Below are 17,729 nucleotides of genomic sequence, written 5' to 3'. Positions count from 1 at the left end.
TTTTTTTTTTTTTTTTTTTTTTTTTTTTTTTTCACTCGCGTCGCTATAACATGAGGGGGGACCGGACCGTTACGGATTCCCCAGGGCGAGGGCGGCAGCATATTCTTGATGCGGTGAGGTTTTCTTGTTCTTGTTCTTGAGATTAAGGGGTGAATCTATTCCCTGGGGAATAGAAGTTTTTGACTGGGAACACTAGTATCCAGTAGGTAGGTAGTAAGCGAATGAGCAGGTGAGTGTTAGGTCAAGTTTAGCCGAGTGAGAGTAAGTAGGTTGTCTTCGGATTTTGGGATGGGGTTGGGAGGATGAATCAATACCATTCATTGATACAGTCCATAGGACAGGCTGTATGGTAACTTAGAAAGTCAGCGGAGCTGAGGCCGGGGGGTCACACGGACAGTCCAGAAAGGGCTCTCTGCTCGGCTCGGCTCTGCAGCAGCCACACTCAGCAGCGCACCTATTTGTAGCGTTCCCCATCAAAACTCCACCTACTAGGTAGTAGTTTAGTGGTCCGGTTGGGGTGTCTACCAGGCGGGAACCAGTCACGGGTACTAGGAACTGTTTTGTACATACCTCCTCCGTATACTCCGTACAATGCGAAACAAAGAAGGGTGCTACTGCTACTAAGTTCCCAGGTACCTACCTATCTATCCTATTCAACTCAATACAAATCACGTCAGATAATTGTCTATAACTTAGTGCCCTACGGTAGATACATTGCTCAGCAACCGACCAATCCACCTCCCTGTACTTGCAGGTGCGTCCTGCTTTGGAGGTAGCAGGCTTACAGGCGGGACGGGACTCATACCACTCTCGTCCCCGTGGTATAACTATATACTACTAACTTAATCACCCGAACCACCTACATTGGAAATCAAAACATGGTGGATCAGAACAATGTGTTCTGTTGTACTGTATGGACTGTACCCAGCGAAACCAGTGACGAGTGAATGCCTATCTTATATGTCTGGAGAGAAACCAACCACCTATGTCAGCTCCATCTCTTCCCCCGACAAGACAATGTGATACAGATGACCGCGATATGCTAGAAATCGTAGAAAAGGAAATCAATGTAAAGCCTGAGTAATGAGTATGGAAGATTATTGCAGAGATGGTTTACCTGGGTAGCTTTTCCGCGGTGGTGTGCGGGTGAAATTCAGAACAATATACTCCTGGATCAGCTTGTCCCTCAGCAGGGGGTAATACGGCCCCTTGTTTTTGAAGCGTTGCATATGCTGCTGGATCCGGTCGCCGCTGCGAAGCAGGCCTACTCCCCACTGCTTTTGGGGCACCAGGAGATCCATCCGCCCGCTCCGGATCCCCGTCTTGATCAGATACTCCGGGGCGACGGTGATATGGCGTTCGATGAGCAGTGGGAAGAGGCAGCGGTAGAACTCCTTCTGACATTGGTCTTCAATCGGCATCGCAGGAGTACCTGCGAGCTGGTCGGGGTGGAATCTGCGGATCGCGTCGACCGCCATCTCGAGAGGGGACTGATAAACGAGTTCTTTACGGGGGTCGCTTGGCTTGAAGAGGAACTGGCAGTACCTAGGTAGGAGAAAAACTTGATCAGCCCCCAGCAAGATCTGGCAGTTCTCTTAAGCTTAAATCATCGACAAAAGTGAACGTACCACCGATGAACCTGTGTGGGGAACATGTAGTATGTCTCTCCTCCCTCCATCTGCCATCCGCGTCTCCAGATATCTTCGAGCGCCTGCTCTTCATCCGAGTCGCTGGAAAAGCTCGACCGGCTCGTTCCGTCGCAAGCAATGGCATGCTTCAAGACCGTCGCGTAAGTGGAGTTTTGCATCATCTTCTGTCTCGGTAAGCCTCGGGAGAAGATGGTGGTCCTGATATGCTCGAAGAACAGCAGAGCATCACTGAAAAGCCCGTCGCATGTGGTCTGCCAGTCGAGGGGGCGAGCTCTGGATCGGCCTTTGGAGCTTCTAGTTATTTGGGAAAGACTGGTTAGCTAGGCTATGTAGGGTCTCCCTCGCCCACCAGCTCGCGAACATTGGCTTACGCTTACCGGTATCGCTCGCAGGACATGTATAAGGGATGTAAATAGCCCAGCATGGCCGCCACTGGTCAGGAACAGTCCGTGTTTCAATCCGTCCGTCAAGATCTGCTCACTATCTGGAATCACGGTGGGCAGGAAATGCGGAAGGATGTCGTTGGCTTCGCTCTCCTCGAGCAGCAAACCAATCGGCTTCCACTCTGGGTCGATCGCTTCGTCTGGCCGGAGGGATATTTGCTGGTGCGGAAGGAAGGTCATCATCGGGGTGGTCTTGAATGGTTGATGGTCGTCGTCTGCGGCCGTGCCGTAGCGGGCGAACAGGACGATCTTCGCTGCGTCGCCGGGCCCGCAGGACTTGAAGAGCGCACTCCATAGCTGCCTGTCTCAGTATGATTCGTGTGCCTCATCCACCAGGATGTAACACGGATGATTCCGGAGCGAACGTCCGGGAACCCCGATCAGTGCTTTCAGATAAAGGGTCCGGCCGCCGGCTTTCTCGACCCTTGCCTCTTCCCAGCCGTCCAGGATATAGATCGGAGTGTTCGGGTGGCGCACGAGCAACTCGTTGGCGACGAGATTCATCATCGTGGTCTTCCCGGGGGCAGGGGTCCCGTTCACTCGAATCAGGCAGTAGCGGTCCAAGCGGGCGATCAATTCATGGACGAAGTGAGGTCGCTTAGCAGTCCACGATGGAACAGCTGCAAAGGGTCAACGGCAGGTTCCCCTTCCCACATCAGAGCGGTACGTACGCACCTTGGGGCTCGGTTATCTGCGCCACGGGAAGTCGAGAGCCGGAAGACCCTGGCGATTAGATCAATGATATACCTTGGATGAAGAAAACACGGGAAACGAACCATAGCTGCCATGCTTGCTCAGGGGATGTGAACATATGTTACACTTTGCTTTGCTGGGAACGTGGTCCAGATTGAATGTGCTTTCTCCCGAGGCGCACTGGCAGCCTCTCACTTCACAAGGCCCTATGGCAAGGAGTAGTCTCTTGGCTTCAGTCTCCAGCATAGCGGAGGAAAGCGAATCAGGGTATAACTGGGATGAGCTCGCCATGGTGATAGTCCTACACTAGAAACCTATAAGTGACTTGGCTCGCAGTTCCACGCTGGAACTCTTATCTCTGATTTTCCTGACACGAGGTGGAGAGAAGCACATGTACAGTGATCAGAAGTGGGGGATTGAAATTTAGCAGCAGCGACAGTTGATCCGGCAAGGACGCTACATCTCGAGTCTCTACATCCTAAGTCAAGAGTATTTCACAGTTGAGTGATTCTCTCTTTGTTGATCAAAGCGGGGGTGGCTGGCGGGACAGGACAAAGAGCCGTCGGCATGGGATAAACTCATGAAGGGCTATACCTGAATTACATAGAAGCCGCAATAGATGCGTGCCCCATGAGAAGGCTCCTCTTGGAGCTATAGTAGTGGTGGGTACTTAGCAAAGATACAGCAAAGGAGCAAGAGGTAGTAGTGGAGATGTAGGGCGGAGTACATGTTGTCTACAGGCAGGGCAGCCGAGAGGTGGACCACGAGATGGCAAGGTGCTGTCGATGACAATGAAGCCACTCACGCGCGCCGTTCGGCTCCGACCAAAGACTAAATACAGCAAGGGTTGAAGGGGTTTTCTCATCTCCCCCGTAAGATGTGCTGTATCCAGGCACGCCTCTGCCGCACGCTGCAGGCCGATCATCTGGGCGAGTCTAGGCCTTGATGTACTGTAACAAGCAACTACCCTGTGCTGTGTACAGCATACAGTAAGCGAGGAGGGTGCGTGTCGGGCGGCCGGGGCTCCTTTCTCTCTTTAGTTGCTGCACGGTAGGGTTCATCGTGTGATTCTTATCTGTCACTTTCCGGCATGAGAAGTCTAGCCTTTAAGCTCGGAAAGGATATGCGCGGTATTGCAGGATGAAAGAAAGGGGAGGCAAGGTGGTTAGGTTTGAGGAATGTGGTGTGGTGTGGTGTAGGTGAGGGTTCCTGTAGGGGTCGTATCTGCGATCTGGGGGCGATGGGCAGGAAGGAGAAAGAGTGCGTTGAGTCTATCAATCCAAACGAGCCAAGAAGAACAATAAAGCAGCAACAGATAACCGAGTGAAACATCCGCCCTGCACCAACGATCCTCAAGTTCTTCCGACCCGTTAACCGTTCTCCACGGTCGGAAGGCGTACCTGTCAATCCGTGGTGGCCAGCACGGGTGGCAGAGGGGCCCCTTCAGGGACCTAACCTGCACACACTGGGAGAGGAGGGGGGTGGGAAGAGTAAGATCCTCGAATCGCAACCTGCCATGGGAGAGAAAGATTCGACCATTGCCTCCGATCGGAATTGAGTTGGAGGCTACTTCCTGCCAGGTGGTGGTGGCAGTGGTGTAATGATCACAATAATTCCGGTGGGGAGGAGATCATTCGTGCTCCGGTCCTGTCATGTTTGCCTCAGTTGAGAGGGGAATGGGGGGAAGGGACCTTTGTCATCCAACCAGCATGGCCCAAACCATGCTCCTGTGCAGGGGATGGGGGAAATGCTGGGGAAACACATGCCAATGTGGAGTACGGAGCGCAGGAGAGGAGGCGATGAGCCTCGGACAAGCATCTGCGATCTTGCACTGCAATGGGGGGCAGAAGAGGGGAAGCGATGATGCCTTAATACGGAGTAGTCTAGTACTAGTAGTGGGTGATGGATGCACAGTGGTTGATGTTGGTGATACTAACTTAGTAGTTATAACTACGGTACTAGTACTGTAGTTAGGAATCAGCGAGAAATGCGGGTGGCCTATCCGATGTAGTGTAATCGAAAGACGGGGGGGGCGCCCGCCGTTCGATAACACCACATCGGAATCAATTTGTTTGTTAAGGGTGGCGGTAATGGTACCGCGGACGCGAACCCTCCACCAATACCCGACAGCCTGGTCGCTGCCCGCGCCTCCCGTCGGTAGAGGCCAACTGGTGGTGGACCGTTGGGTTGGCTGGCTGGCTGGCTGGCTGGCTGGCTTGTGACTTCAAGGTTGCGAGAGTTAATTAAAGTTAGCCCTCCATCCGGTCTGCTACGGCGGGCACTCCGCCCCCCCCCCCGGGGAAAATCAGCCACACTGGACTATCCACGGAGTAAATTATTGCTTGTTGATGCGCACAATGCCGCAAAGACGCAGAGAGGACCAGATGGCAAGCAGCTAAGCCTACTTGAGGCTGGATCCAATGCAGCCAAACCGCGGGCCTGCCCGGCCAATAGTGGCTACTGCAGCATATCCCAAGGGGGTGGCTCGAAATCCACCGGGGTCTGGCCGATGCCTCTGTCCATCCATCACTTCTCTCACCCCTTTCGCAAGCGACAAGAAAAGTGGGAATGATTGATAAGGATGGTTAGTTCAACAGTTCAGGTTAGTTCGATTGGCGAAAATATGCACCAAAGTTACCAGCACCAGCCGTTTGATCCAAAGAAGCTTAGGGAAGAGCAAAGAATAAGTACCTAGTACCTAGTACCTAAACAACACGAAGAACGGCCGAAAACAACAAAACGGGGAAGGGGTGGGTGGAGGGAGAGAACGATCAATATAGACTAGAATAGCGAAATCATGGATATCCACTGGGCATCTCGGTTGAATCGTAGATTCCAACTGGAGGTGGTACTAGACAAGCCAATCACCTATCGAAAACCACTGCAAGACGACCAGGCGGGAAAGTCTCGGCTTGTGCGGGCTGCAGCAGTTGACCGGCATTAGACCTGATTGGGGTTAGACTAAAGTGGGTCAAGTACCTAGTATTGTGAAGTGCTGTTAAGTGTTGTTAAGTGTTGGCCCTGACGCCCGAGGGTACTAGGTACTAGAAAGGTATTGCTGTATTCAATTGATGTACCTACCGTATGGCCCGCGTATGGCTGTATGCGAAAACACGAGCCATCCACCAATCGCCACCACTATTTGGTCCCTCCCTCCCCCCTTCTCCACCCCAGCTCATCCATGGTTCAGGATCCGAGCAACTTTACTGCTCGTCCCCTGCCAGTCGCTTCGATCTGCCCTACTCCCTATTTTTCAAACGGACGCGTGCAGATGCAATGGCCGTATCCCCGATCGGGATCAGAGGGTCCCTACATATTATTGGCCCTAATTGAAGAGGGTTCTGCATGCTGCATCCCAAAGGAGTTGGTTATGGTGCTGCTGATGGTGCAATGATTAATTTCTCGGAGGAATGGGAGGGAGTGAATTGGAATCTCACTCGCATCAAGTGGTCTGTCCACCCACCCAACCAGGGTCTTGATTGTCACTGCAATGGAAGCACTTATGTTTTTTGGGAGCTTGGTGAGGGCAAGTGCCACTCACAGGTGACTGTGAGATGCATGCATGGATGATGGATGGCGAGGGCCCGCGGGCGGTTGGTCGGTTGGTCGGTCGGGGAAGAGCTCGGGGCTAGCACTGGAATGGGAGAGGAGAGTCTCCCAGGCGGACCAGGGACCGTTGTTTGCCTTGGACGGCTTGGACGGGGAATGAGGTTCTTTGTTCTGCTGGCTGTCCGTGCAGGCCCTGTCAGTTCAATCCTCACCGGGGAGTCGAAACATCATCGACATCAGGGGGAGGGGGAAGAGGGAAGATAGAATGATCATAACGCAGTCTTTAAGGTTATACTCAGTACCAATGTAGGTATAGTAATACATAGTACTCTGTACTCCGTAACTAGGAACATATCACACCCATATTAATGATTCCACTGGATCGGAGTGGCCATCGAAGCTTCGATGAGGAGTGGATCGGGGAGGGTCTCTTCCGTCAAAAAGTCGTGTTTATTTTCCGGCGTGTCAAACCACCGACCGCTGAGTAAGAAGGGGAGACTGACCAGACACAGTCACCGTCCAATTTTCACCTGACTGGTAACTCACCTTAACATTAACATCAACATCATCATCATCCTTTTATTGTGATCAATTATTGCAAGATTCCCCCTCTCCGTCCTCCCTCCTCTTCGACTGAAACGATAATTCTTCAATCAAAATCACCAATGGTCCGTAGCCAGAGTGACTCGCCCCGCCCCGCGTAAGACTCAGCAGTAACTAAATAGCATGACCACCACACCGGCCCAGCATCTGTCATGCATTCCATGACGCAAGGAGCAGCAGATCGCTTGCTTGCCCCTTTTTCGTCGCGCCGAGTCCTTTAAAGCCAAGACCACCTTTTTTTTTATCGTGATGATACGATCGATGCATCTGATTTGCGCCCGCGGGGTTTAATCGCATTTCCGGTGACCATCAGACTGGACTGGGGGGAACACCTTTGCTCTCACTCTCTACCTGGTTTAGGAGCCATCCCCGGGTGTTTTTGGGAAATCCTGGCTGCGACTAGGATAATGTCTGACAATCCCTCTGTTGTTCAAGGAGTGGTCATGTCGGCGTCATGACAGTTTGTAGTATCGTGGGGCAAAGGATGAATGAACCAAGTGACGTGCAAATCTCCTGTGCCCCCCTTCCTTTCTGTGAGATTCTGACTTCTGATCGATCGTCGTGGCCGCCGCCCCCCCTCTTCCCTTCCCCGTCTGCTAAGCTTAAAGCCAAACTCCACCAAACAGGAAAACAGAAAAGAACCAGAGGGCTGATTCCTGCTGGGGTCGGGCTGGCCGATCGTCGAACTGCGCTCCACATGCCTATCTGACCAAGCTTGGTCGACAGGGAAGATGCTTTAGTAGTGCCAAAAAAAATCAATAGAAAGTAAGAATAGAACGACCGGCGAGCGATAGAGAAGAGGGTTATGGGGGAACAGGGGGGAAAAAAGTACCTGCCGAATAGGATGATTATCATTCCAGCCATCCCGCGTGCATAGGGATGCGCGAGCAGCTGGACTGAGTGACTCTGGGCTCTGGCCTCCAGGCTCTATCCAGGCTGAGTAAATTTACTTCCCGAGAAGGGGGAGAACTTAAGAGGGAGTGGTTACTTGAAGGGGCAATCACCTCAACACAGGTACGATCCTATTGTGTAGGTAGAGGTAGTACGTGAGTAGGAAGTACGGTAGGAAAGTAGGGTTCCCCCATGAAGAGGGGAGTAGGGGGTGAGGGGGGGGGGGTTGTAGAACTGGGTTTGAGATTCCTCATCTCTGGTCCGGAATTATTATTCTTATCATTCTTTTGATAGTGTTTCTGTAAAATTTTCATGCTTATGATTCTTTACCAACTCGGTCAGGACCACGCTGCAGATGGGAGGTCTAGCCGATTCGATGCTATTGAGTTGCTGGTTGCTGGTTGCTGGTTGCTGGTTGGGACAGAGTCAATTTGAGGATGGAGATGATTCTCAGCTGATGACAAAAACACCTATACAAGAAACAAGAGATAGTAGTCTAACTAGTTATTCGGGCCTACCCCTCCACTCCTACGTCGTGTGGTGTGGTACACAATCATGTGGTGGTCGGTTAGACTTAGCACTTAACTCAACTTAAGCAGGCCCCTAGGGGGTGGCCACAGCGGAGGAAGAACAGGACCGAAGAACAAACGAACGAAGAAACTAGGAAGACAAGAGGATGGATGGGAATGGGAAGAGCCGAGAAGGTGGAAACCCTTTTCGGGCGTCTGGTCTGGTACCAGAGCCCTGTCAACCACGTTGCCGTTGATCAGTCGTCCTGGTCGTTTAGTGTCTTTAGTGTCTTTAGTGCCTTTAGTGCCTTGAGTCTCCTTTAGTCTCCTTTTTTTTTCTCGGTTACTTTGGTTAGTCTGGGAAGGAAAAAAAGGGTGGGGTGGGGAAACGAGCATTGCGATCCATGGGCGATGGGTAAGACTGTCTGACTGACTGACTGACTGACTGACTGACTGTCTGTCTGTCTGTCTGTCTGTTGGATGTCGCGGTTGTTCTCAATCAGGATCTTATTGTCTCATTCTCTATTGCTCTCATTCTCTCTGTTGTTCCTTTCAGAATATTCTCGGTTAGACAGAGGGGAATAATTGCAAAGAATGAATGGTTGGATTGTCTAGACATTGACTCGCTCACCTGGTCCAGATCCAGTCCCAGCCGTGCCAGACAATACACCACAGCACACCACCCGCTGACATGTATCATACCGTACACACGGTACAGACTGTACATACCGTACCGGACTGGACTGCAGGAGCAGTGATTCCCCAGATTAGGGGATGCAGCCCGACATTCACTCACTTTTCTACGGAGTGAACTGGACTGTACGGAGCACGGAGTACCCTAAACTAAATTATCTGCTGCTGCTGCTGCAAGTCCCATGGTTGATTGAGCTTCCTCTTTGGATAGTTTTCCTTTCCTCCTCTAACTTCTCTTCCTCCATTTGTGTTTACCTTTTCCTGGTCCAGGGGACTCCTGCTGCAGAACTCGAATTCTCGCCCTGAAGAAACCGTTCATTGCAGAAGCATTCCACTTTCTCTTTGGACTTCCTCGTCTAATATTCCTGACAGCCTAGCTGATTTTGGGTGGGTAATTTCTCCCTGGTAATATTTCCTGACCGGGGAAAACCCAGAAAAAATACCATCGTTTTCCTTTCTTGGCTATCTCTTTGCTCTGTGCTCTTTGCGCTGTGCTCTTTGCTCTTTGCTCTTTGCTCTTTGCTCTTTGCTCTCACCTCGCACTCATTCTGTCTTGGTTTTGTCTGGTTTCTATTTTCCCTTTACTCGTTATATTTTTCCCTGTCATTTTCTGTCATTTTCTGTCATATTTTTTTTTCTTTTTGTTTTCGGGGTTTCCCTAATTCTTCTCTCTTTTGCTCCCCCTCCCCTCCCTCTTCTCTCTTCCCTCTCTTTTTCTTCCCCCCCCCCCGCACTGGCCAGACCCGGCTTTGGACTGGTCTGGATACGTCTTCATTCCCGGGTTGTTTGGGCCTGCGAAGGTCTCTGCCCATCCCGACCAGCAATCAATCATTCATCGACTTTTTGCACCTTTCCTTTGGTTAGTCTACCTAGTCGACTAAAATCTTCACCCGTTCCCAGAATAAATAAAATCAAAAGAGGCCCCGGACCGGCCAGCCGCAGCACCGAATCATCATTTATCTCCACCTTCTTATCTTCTACTACTACTACCACTTCTTCTCGCTCTTTCACTGCACGCACACTACTCACTACTCACTACTATTATTACTCCTCCCACTACTACTAATCATCGCCATCTCACCACCTCACCATCTGGATCATCCTCTTTACTCTTTTTCCCACGCCACTTCCCCTCAAACATCAACATTATCATCATCATTACCTATTTTGTGTCACCCTTTCCCTGCTCCTCGTTGACTCACCTCCGCACTCGCACTTAGCCTTTCGCCATTCCACGGTACGTCAGCGTTGACCTGAGGGTCGCATCTAGCCGCATATCGCCTGCCTCGTCTTTACCACGCCTCGGTCCGATCTGTCACTTCATCTGATCTTCATTGATTCAGACCATGTGCGTGAGTGTCTAATCGTCACCTTTTCAAGAACTTGCTGGCGACTGGTTCGGCGCCTTTGTACGACCAAGAGACGGGTGGCTTGATTTGCCTTTTACTCCTCATTCGCTCCTGCTGGGATATGACTCCCAACTGAGCGCAAGTGGTTCACCAAGCATCGCCTTGAGACCTGACAAGCGTGACGAACGTGACAACGGATTGATCGTGCGCGATCTTTCTCATCCCGACTGCCCCGCGAGATCGCTTGTGGGCGATCCCATCGCCCCTCCTGGATCCTCCGGACATCTCTGGAGGCCTCTCTGGCAGTCGATATTGGACTCTTGGAACCGAAAGCGTTGCTTTTCCCCCAGGACCTTCGCCCTCGACTCTGACCAACGCCCCGTTGAACGTGGTCGAACTGTTCTCTTCTACCGGCTACCCTCGTGATACCAGCGCGAACATGGCTGCCCTTGCTATTCCCGCCCCCGGCATGGGGCCCTCTCTCGAAGCGCTGTCGGCTCCGCCGCCGTTGAACACCCGTCGCCCGGGCGCTCCCCCGCTCCCCAGCATGGAGCTCCCCAGCCGACAGTTTCCCGGCGCGCTGAAATACACGCAGCTCCCCAATCCCTCCGCCCTCAACCCCAGCGTCAGCAACCTCTTGACCCCACCGGCGACGAGTCAATCGGGCGAAACCACCCCCGTCACCACTGCCCACCAGACGACCGCCGGGAATATTCCATCCGTACCAGCCACACCCGACCTGGGACCGTTCTGGCCCACCCAGAACTCATATGGCAGTGCGTCGGGTGCAGCAGCGGCGGTGGCGCGCCCGTCGTGGACATCGAGTTTGAGCCCCTATGCGAGTCGCGACACGTTCTCGCCGCCCGGAAGTAATAATGCGATTAGTCGCAACGCGGTCACCTCGCCCACGGGAGCGGACTCCATACCGCAGGGGTACGAGATGAACCAGCTGCCCCCGTTCCAACAACCGATCCCTGTCACTGCCGCGCAACCGCCGCCCCCGCACGCGCTCACGCATGCCGTGCTCTCTGCACAGCACGGTCTCCCGCCCGTGCCCTCTCCGCAGCCGCTCCCCTCGAACGATCCCTACATGGTCAAGTCCTCGTCCGCGCCCGCCTACAGCACGGTGCAGCAGCTGGCCAGTCCGCCGGGCAGCTATTCCCCCTACGGCCCCACCGGGATGGGCATGCAACCCCCCGGCCGCGTCGCGTCGAACCCCCACCCGGCGCATCACCTGAACTACCAACGCCAGCCCTGGCCGTCATATACCCTCCCGGGGTCGAGTGGGCCGGTGTGGACGAACCTGCACACCCCGAACGCCCAGATGTCCCTGACGGCGCCTAATTCGCTGATGCCCCACACTTTCAACAGTGGGTTCGAGGCGCACATGCAGCGGATGTATGGCGGCCACCTGCCGCCGCCGGGCCATGGAGGGCCCGGCCCCGCCAACGACCGACCGTTCAAGTGCGATCAGTGCCCCCAGAGCTTCAACCGCAACCACGACCTGAAACGACATAAGCGGATCCATCTGTCGGTCAAGCCTTTCCCTTGCAACCACTGCGACAAGAGTTTCTCCCGCAAGGATGCTCTGAAGGTATGCCTTTACTCTACTCGGAATCCTATCTTTTAGTTTACAGTGTATGCTGATACAAATGTTCACAGCGACATATGCTAGTCAAAGGGTGCGGCAAGGGCGATTCCGAGTCGAATACGACACGACCGCCAACGGTCAAGGAGGAGGATCGCAGCGACGACTCCAATGGACAAGCCTGAGGGCAGGAGGCAACGAAGAAACATTGCATGTTCACGGCGTTGTGAGAATTGTTTATAAGTGTTCAGGCCGCAGCGTTTATCTTGTCTTGTATCTAGTTTCATTGCGGGCCGGGGACTGGGACGGGATTTGTCTGTTGGGTTTGGCATCAGCGATGGGTTTAGTTTGATGTTGTTCTGTTGTTGTGTATACGTATGTGGGATGTAAGTAGAGCGATTTTGTTTCTTCTTTGTTTCGGCAGTTCGGAGCGTTGGCCTTGTTGTTTGTTTGGGATATGGAGATATGAGAGTTTGACCAAGTCCTTGTACAATTGTGCATGCTTATGCTTCCTTGTCGTCTACCGTGCTAATGTGTGGAACACGGACAACAGCATTGAGTGTGGTGGTGGTAGTGGTGGTGCGACTCGACTCGGCCAAAGTAGATCCGTATAGGTTTCTCCGCGACAGGGACACTTGGCTGTGTTCGTACACGTACACCATACATAACGACCATGAAGCTGCAAATGCAATCCCCTTCACTATACAGCCCTTATAAATACCCCACCATCTTCCGAACCTGCGTCAATATATGGCCATTCTCCACACCCACCAACCCCTCAAACGAATCTCCTCCAAGAACCACCCAACAAAAAAACATGCCAATGACATTGAAAACGCCCCTCTCCACCCTCCTGACCTCTTTCTCCCTCCTCCTCCTCCTCCTCTGCCTCCTCACCCCCCACGTCCAACCCCAATACATCGCCCCCATCCCCGCCCTCCCCGCCCCCGCCAACACCCCCATCACCGCCACCTACCACACCCCCAACCCCTACCTCTCCGAGCTCTCCGCCCCCAAACTCTCCGCCGTCAACGCCTCCGCCTTCGAATGGTGGTACTTCGACGCCGTCGCCGCCCACAACCCTAACCTCTCCGCCGTCGTCACCTTCTTCACCAGCTCTCCCGCCGCGTTCCCGATGGCGCCCCGCAATGGGAGCTCGGTCGTGTGGAGTTATGTTTACGTGAGTTTGCCGGATGCCCCCCCTGCTCCTGCTCCCCCTCCCCTTGGGGATGAGGGGCGGGATCGGGATGGGGGTGGGGATAGGGGTACTGGGGGTGGGAGTGGGGGCAATGGGAATGATCGCGGCGATAAAGGCGATAAAGGGGATCAGGAGGAGCCTGGCGATTTGCTGGCCGTGGGTAACCGTCCGGTGGCCGGGGATGGTGGGCGGGTGGTCAGTGAGATTGGCGTCGCCGGGGAGGAGAGTGAGGGCATCGTGTTGGGGGATGGTGGCGGGTGGAATGTCGGGTTCTGGGAGGGGTTGGGCGGGTGGGTTGCTTCTTCGGGGGGGTATCCTGGGTTTGTTGGGGAGGGGATAGGGAGGGAGAAGAACAAGAGCAAGGGGAAGGGGAAATGGGGAAAGAGCAAGAGGGTTGTTGGGCGTGGGGATGCGGATGCGAGTCGGGGGTTGTTTGCTAGGTCGAGGGCGGCGACTGCTGCTGCGGCTGCTGCTGCTGCTGCTGCAGCAGGCCCGAATCTGGAGGTTTGGATCGGGTGGGATGGGAGTCGGATTAGTGGGCGGTTGAGGTTGGAGAATGTCGGTCCCCCCCCCCCCTCTTTTTTCTTTCTGTCTGCTTGAAGTGTTTTCTTGTTTGGGTGCTGCATTCTTGCTTGAGGGTGAGTGGGTGGTATAGGGCAAGCTGACGCTCCTTACCAAGGCTACCTCCCCCCGAACGCCGTGCACTACATCCCAACGGTTCGACCCCTCGCTGAGACTCGGGTCGGTCGGCTGGGTGAATATCGTGCCGCATGCGAAGGCCACCGTCGATCTGATCGTCGATGGAGAGGCGGTCAAGTTCGAGGGGTATGGGTATCATGATAAGGTATGCCCACTCGCTCTCTCTCTTTATACAGTCCAGTACTAAGCAACGCAGAACTGGTCGGAGCGCCCCTTCCACTCGCTCGTCAAGAAATGGTTCTGGGGCCACGCCCACGTCGGCCCCTACTCGCTGGTCTGGTTCCAGGAGACGCCGCTCAACTCGACGATCCCCGTGGCCAGCGCATCGGTCCTCAAAGATGGCGTGACGGTCCTGAGCGGCTGTGAGGCCGGGATTGTCAGCGTGCAGCGGGTCGGTCATGCCGCCGCGTCCGGGTTTGCGGTCGAGGTGGTGATGAGGGGAGTGCGGGTGACGATGCTGGGGACGCGAGAGGTGGCGGGCGATGGGCAGCATTTCTTCCGGTGGACGGGGACGGTCGATGGGGAGGTGTTGGGCCAGAAAGTGAACGGAGGAGTCGCGGTCTTTGAGGAGTTTGATCTGTGAGGTGGAGGGGGGATTTGTCCGCCCCGGAGAATGAGTTAGGGCTATGTTGGTAGTTGAGCCTGGAAAGACTGCTACTAGAGGGCAGAATGAGGCATGCTCGAAAACCGTTGCTGCTTTTTCGTAAACGACCCAATTATGCTTACATTCGTCAAGTTAATCCCATCAGTCAACCATCCACTCCTCCACCAGCCCCCGATAATCCTCCATCCCATACGGCTCGATCCACTTCAGCGATTTGCCCTTCCTCCGATAATCCAGCCCCAAGTCCCGCAACAGCAAGTCCACATACGGCAACGCATCGAACACGAAATCCGGATTCCTGCGCCCGAACCCGCCCGGATAGCGATGCACCCCGAACTGACTGTGCAGCGTCATCTCCCAGACCAGATCCGCATCCACATTGGAGGAAGACTGCACCTGCAGGGCCTTCCTGGCTGGGTCGGGACACCGCTCTTGACTCTTCAGGTTCAGCTTCTCGCCCATCCACGCCGCCACCCACAGCGCCTGCGCCTGCGCCACCATCGCCGTGTTGATCGTCATCGTCAGGCCCAGGCACGCGATCGAGCGCTCCTTGCCCAGGTCGCCCACGGGGACCATGAACCGGGTCAGACGCAGGGGATGGCCCGCGGCGGCCGGCGCATCGGCCGCGAGGGGCCTGTATCCCTGGACCATGGGGGGCGGATGCTGGAGGCGGGGGAACCGTCGTCGGATCTCGTGGTCGGCGCACCGCACCACCTCGCGGGGCACGCAGTCCTCTGCCTCGGGCAACCCCAGTTCCTGCTCCAGGGAGGTCGGCACAAACTGGATCTCCGGCTTGGCCTTCCACCCGGTCGCGCAGACCAGCGCGCGGACCTGCTCAATCCGCCGGCCCGACCCCAGCGCCACGGTCCGGTCCGACAGGCCCGCCACCTCGTCCACATGCACCCGCACGCGCCCGCGGCGCACCAGCTCGAAGAAGTCCGTCGGGTAGTTGAGGATGCTCAGCCCGCTGGCGATCCAGAAGGGACTGATCCAGGGCACCAGCTTGCGGGTCTCCGGGTGCGCGGCGTAGTTGTTCAGCGTGAGCACGTCGTTCCCCAGCACCCACCAGAAGGCGTCCACGACCTTCCGGCCGAGCCAGGTGCCGTGCAGCAGCTGGCGCACGGTGGAGCAGCCGTCGCCCGCGGCGCCCCAGATGCACGGGCTGAACCACGTCAGCAGCCGCGTGGTCACCAGCTTCTCCAGCCATTTCTTCAGCGGCGTCACGTACGGCGGCGCCATCCAGACCGGGCCGTGGCCGGTCGACCGGATGATCCAGTCCACTTGGTAGGGAGTGGTCGTCGCGGCGGCGTAGACCGCGTCCCAGGCGGACTTGGTGCCGCCGAAGATCACGATGCTCTCGTTGGTGTTGGTGTCTTCGGGCGGGGAGATGGCTGGTGGCGGAGGGGCGAAGATCTGATCCTGGTAGTGGCGGAGGTCCTTGATGTGGAATAATGGTGGGGTAAATTGTTCCTGGCCGGGGAAGTCGGGGAGGTAGGGCTGCGAGGTGATCCCCGTCGCGAGGATGAGTTTGCTGGTGTGTAGGGTCGAGGTTTCGGTGATCGCATCGGGGGTTTCAGGGTCGAGATGGTCGACGGTCAAGGTCCAAGTGGTGTCGGGTTCGTGCTGGATGGTGCGAACGCGTCGTCGGAGGTGGATGTGTGGGGTCAGGTGAAAGTGCTCTGCGAAGTCGGTGAGGTATTTCTGGATCACCGCTCCGGGGAGATGCTCGCCCGGCGCGACACCGTAGGAATCGTCGAGGGGAAAGTCGCTGAACTCGTAGGTGCCCCGCATGTTGTTGGATTTGAGGCCCTCGTACAGGCGGTGCTGGGCCCAGACGCCTCCAACGGTGTCGGCGGCCTCGAGGAGGAGGATGGAGGCATTGGGATGGACTTGGTGATAGGTCTTGAGGGCAGCCAGGCCGCTCCAGCCTGTTGAGTGTGGATCAGTATGAGTCTGTGCTCAAGGTGAACGCAAATGCATGATGCATGCAACCTTACCTGCGCCGATGATTGTCACATCCACTGACTCCATTATGATAGCAGCCACCGGCATTGGGATGGAATGCCGAAAAAAAAGAAACGAAACGGGCGGAAGGGAAGGAAGAAAGAATAAAAATAGCCTTGGAAAGGGGAGGAGAGGAGGGGAAATGACTGACAGATAACGTGCCGATCGGTGGCAGTTTTTTTTTTTTATTCTCCGTCTTTTCCCTCCCCTTCCTTCTTCCTCCTTACATTATTGCACGAACAAGGAAAGTGGATGATCGCAATAACGACGGAGGTTGCACCGGTGTTGTTGTGGCGGGGTCGTTTCACCCACTAACACCGCTTAGGGTTAACGAACAGTGAATGTCGCCCGTTGGCTCCACCGTTGAATGGAGATGACAGCTCGGCTCATCCGCTGAAGCAACGGTCTGACAGGCGGCACACCCCATGCCACAAGCCATGCCACAAGCCATGCCATGAGCCATGCCGTGGGCCCACTTCCTGGCTACTAAGTTAGCCACTGGCCACTGGTGTCACAGTGCCCCCTCTCGGGGGCAGTCGGGCTTCCCCCCTGTTCTAACCCCAGGGGGACCACCGGTTCATCGGACATGGGGCACCAAACGGTCAGTAGACTATCTCGTATTTAGTGTGTTATGCCTTGCCCATTGTCCACTTCCCTGTTCTGTTCTGCAGAAAAACGGTACTCTTGCTACGTAGTAACCAACCTGCAAGAAGTACCAGGACGGGGAAAAGTGGAGCCCATGTCCGTCCATCCTTCCTATGTATGCGGGTTCTGCGTTTGTCTTTCCCGAGCCATTGACGAGTCGGCATTTGTGTTTGTTGTCCAGGGGAAAAAAGTGATACATAGAAGCAAAGAGCAAACAACGAAACCAAAAAAATTGCACAGATGATGATGCAAATCCCTCTCTCTGTCTCTTCCCCTGATAAAACCTGTCTTATACATAATAACCCCCCCCCTTCTCTTCCCCCGATCTGATCTGCCTTGCTTCGGAATGGTTCCACGGACGACTTTCTTTTCCCCTTCTTTTTGTTTTCTGCTTCCTTCCCTTTCCCGGCTTCATGGCTGACGATTTCGTCATTGAGGCTTTTACCCTCCTGGCCATTGCCATTCTGACCATTGCCTGCCGCATCGCGGCCCGGTGGATTACGGCGGGGCCTAAGAGCTTCGCATTGGATGATTATTTGATGCCGGTTGCAGGGGTACGTCTTACTTACCTACGACCAGCTTGGCTGCTGACTGCCCCAAACCCCCATTCCC

The 17,729-nt window shown here is 54.8% G+C and overlaps 4 protein-coding genes across 4 annotated transcripts; 2 read left to right on the top strand and 2 right to left on the bottom strand.

The window, feature by feature from the left end:
* Nucleotides 1-983: 983 nt before the first annotated feature.
* On the bottom strand, nt 984-3,076 carry BO72DRAFT_468375 (uncharacterized protein; the record flags this gene model as incomplete). Its single annotated transcript, XM_040946894.1, has 7 exons — nt 984-1,042; nt 1,118-1,545; nt 1,629-1,969; nt 2,027-2,389; nt 2,426-2,712; nt 2,768-2,815; nt 2,869-3,076. The coding sequence occupies 7 exons, from the start codon at nt 3,074-3,076 to the stop codon at nt 984-986; spliced, it is 1,734 nt and encodes a 577-aa protein (XP_040801374.1).
* Nucleotides 3,077-10,623: 7,547 nt separating this feature from the next.
* On the top strand, nt 10,624-12,152 carry BO72DRAFT_377394 (putative C2H2 finger domain protein; the record flags this gene model as incomplete). The annotated part of the gene is made up of 2 exons (XM_040941257.1): nt 10,624-11,973; nt 12,042-12,152. Coding segments are annotated over 2 exons (1,461 nt in total), but the record flags the coding sequence as incomplete, so codon positions are not given.
* Nucleotides 12,153-12,784: 632 nt separating this feature from the next.
* BO72DRAFT_527557 (uncharacterized protein) lies at nt 12,785-14,447 on the top strand (the record flags this gene model as incomplete). Its single annotated transcript, XM_040950111.1, has 3 exons — nt 12,785-13,723; nt 13,845-14,009; nt 14,061-14,447. 3 exons carry the CDS (start codon nt 12,785-12,787, stop codon nt 14,445-14,447), a joined length of 1,491 nt encoding a protein of 496 aa, XP_040801372.1.
* Nucleotides 14,448-14,609: 162 nt separating this feature from the next.
* On the bottom strand, nt 14,610-16,499 carry BO72DRAFT_377414 (flavin-binding monooxygenase-like protein; the record flags this gene model as incomplete). Its single annotated transcript, XM_040941259.1, has 2 exons — nt 14,610-16,396; nt 16,466-16,499. The coding sequence occupies 2 exons, from the start codon at nt 16,497-16,499 to the stop codon at nt 14,610-14,612; spliced, it is 1,821 nt and encodes a 606-aa protein (XP_040801371.1).
* Nucleotides 16,500-17,729: the final 1,230 nt, after the last annotated feature.

The sequence above is a fragment of the Aspergillus fijiensis genome (assembly GCF_003184825.1).
Source record: "Aspergillus fijiensis CBS 313.89 unplaced genomic scaffold BO72scaffold_22, whole genome shotgun sequence".
In the NCBI taxonomy this organism is placed as follows: domain Eukaryota; kingdom Fungi; phylum Ascomycota; class Eurotiomycetes; order Eurotiales; family Aspergillaceae; genus Aspergillus; species Aspergillus fijiensis.
The sequence above is the reverse complement of the archived record's forward strand: the minus strand, read 5'-3'. Positions and strand labels throughout refer to the sequence as shown.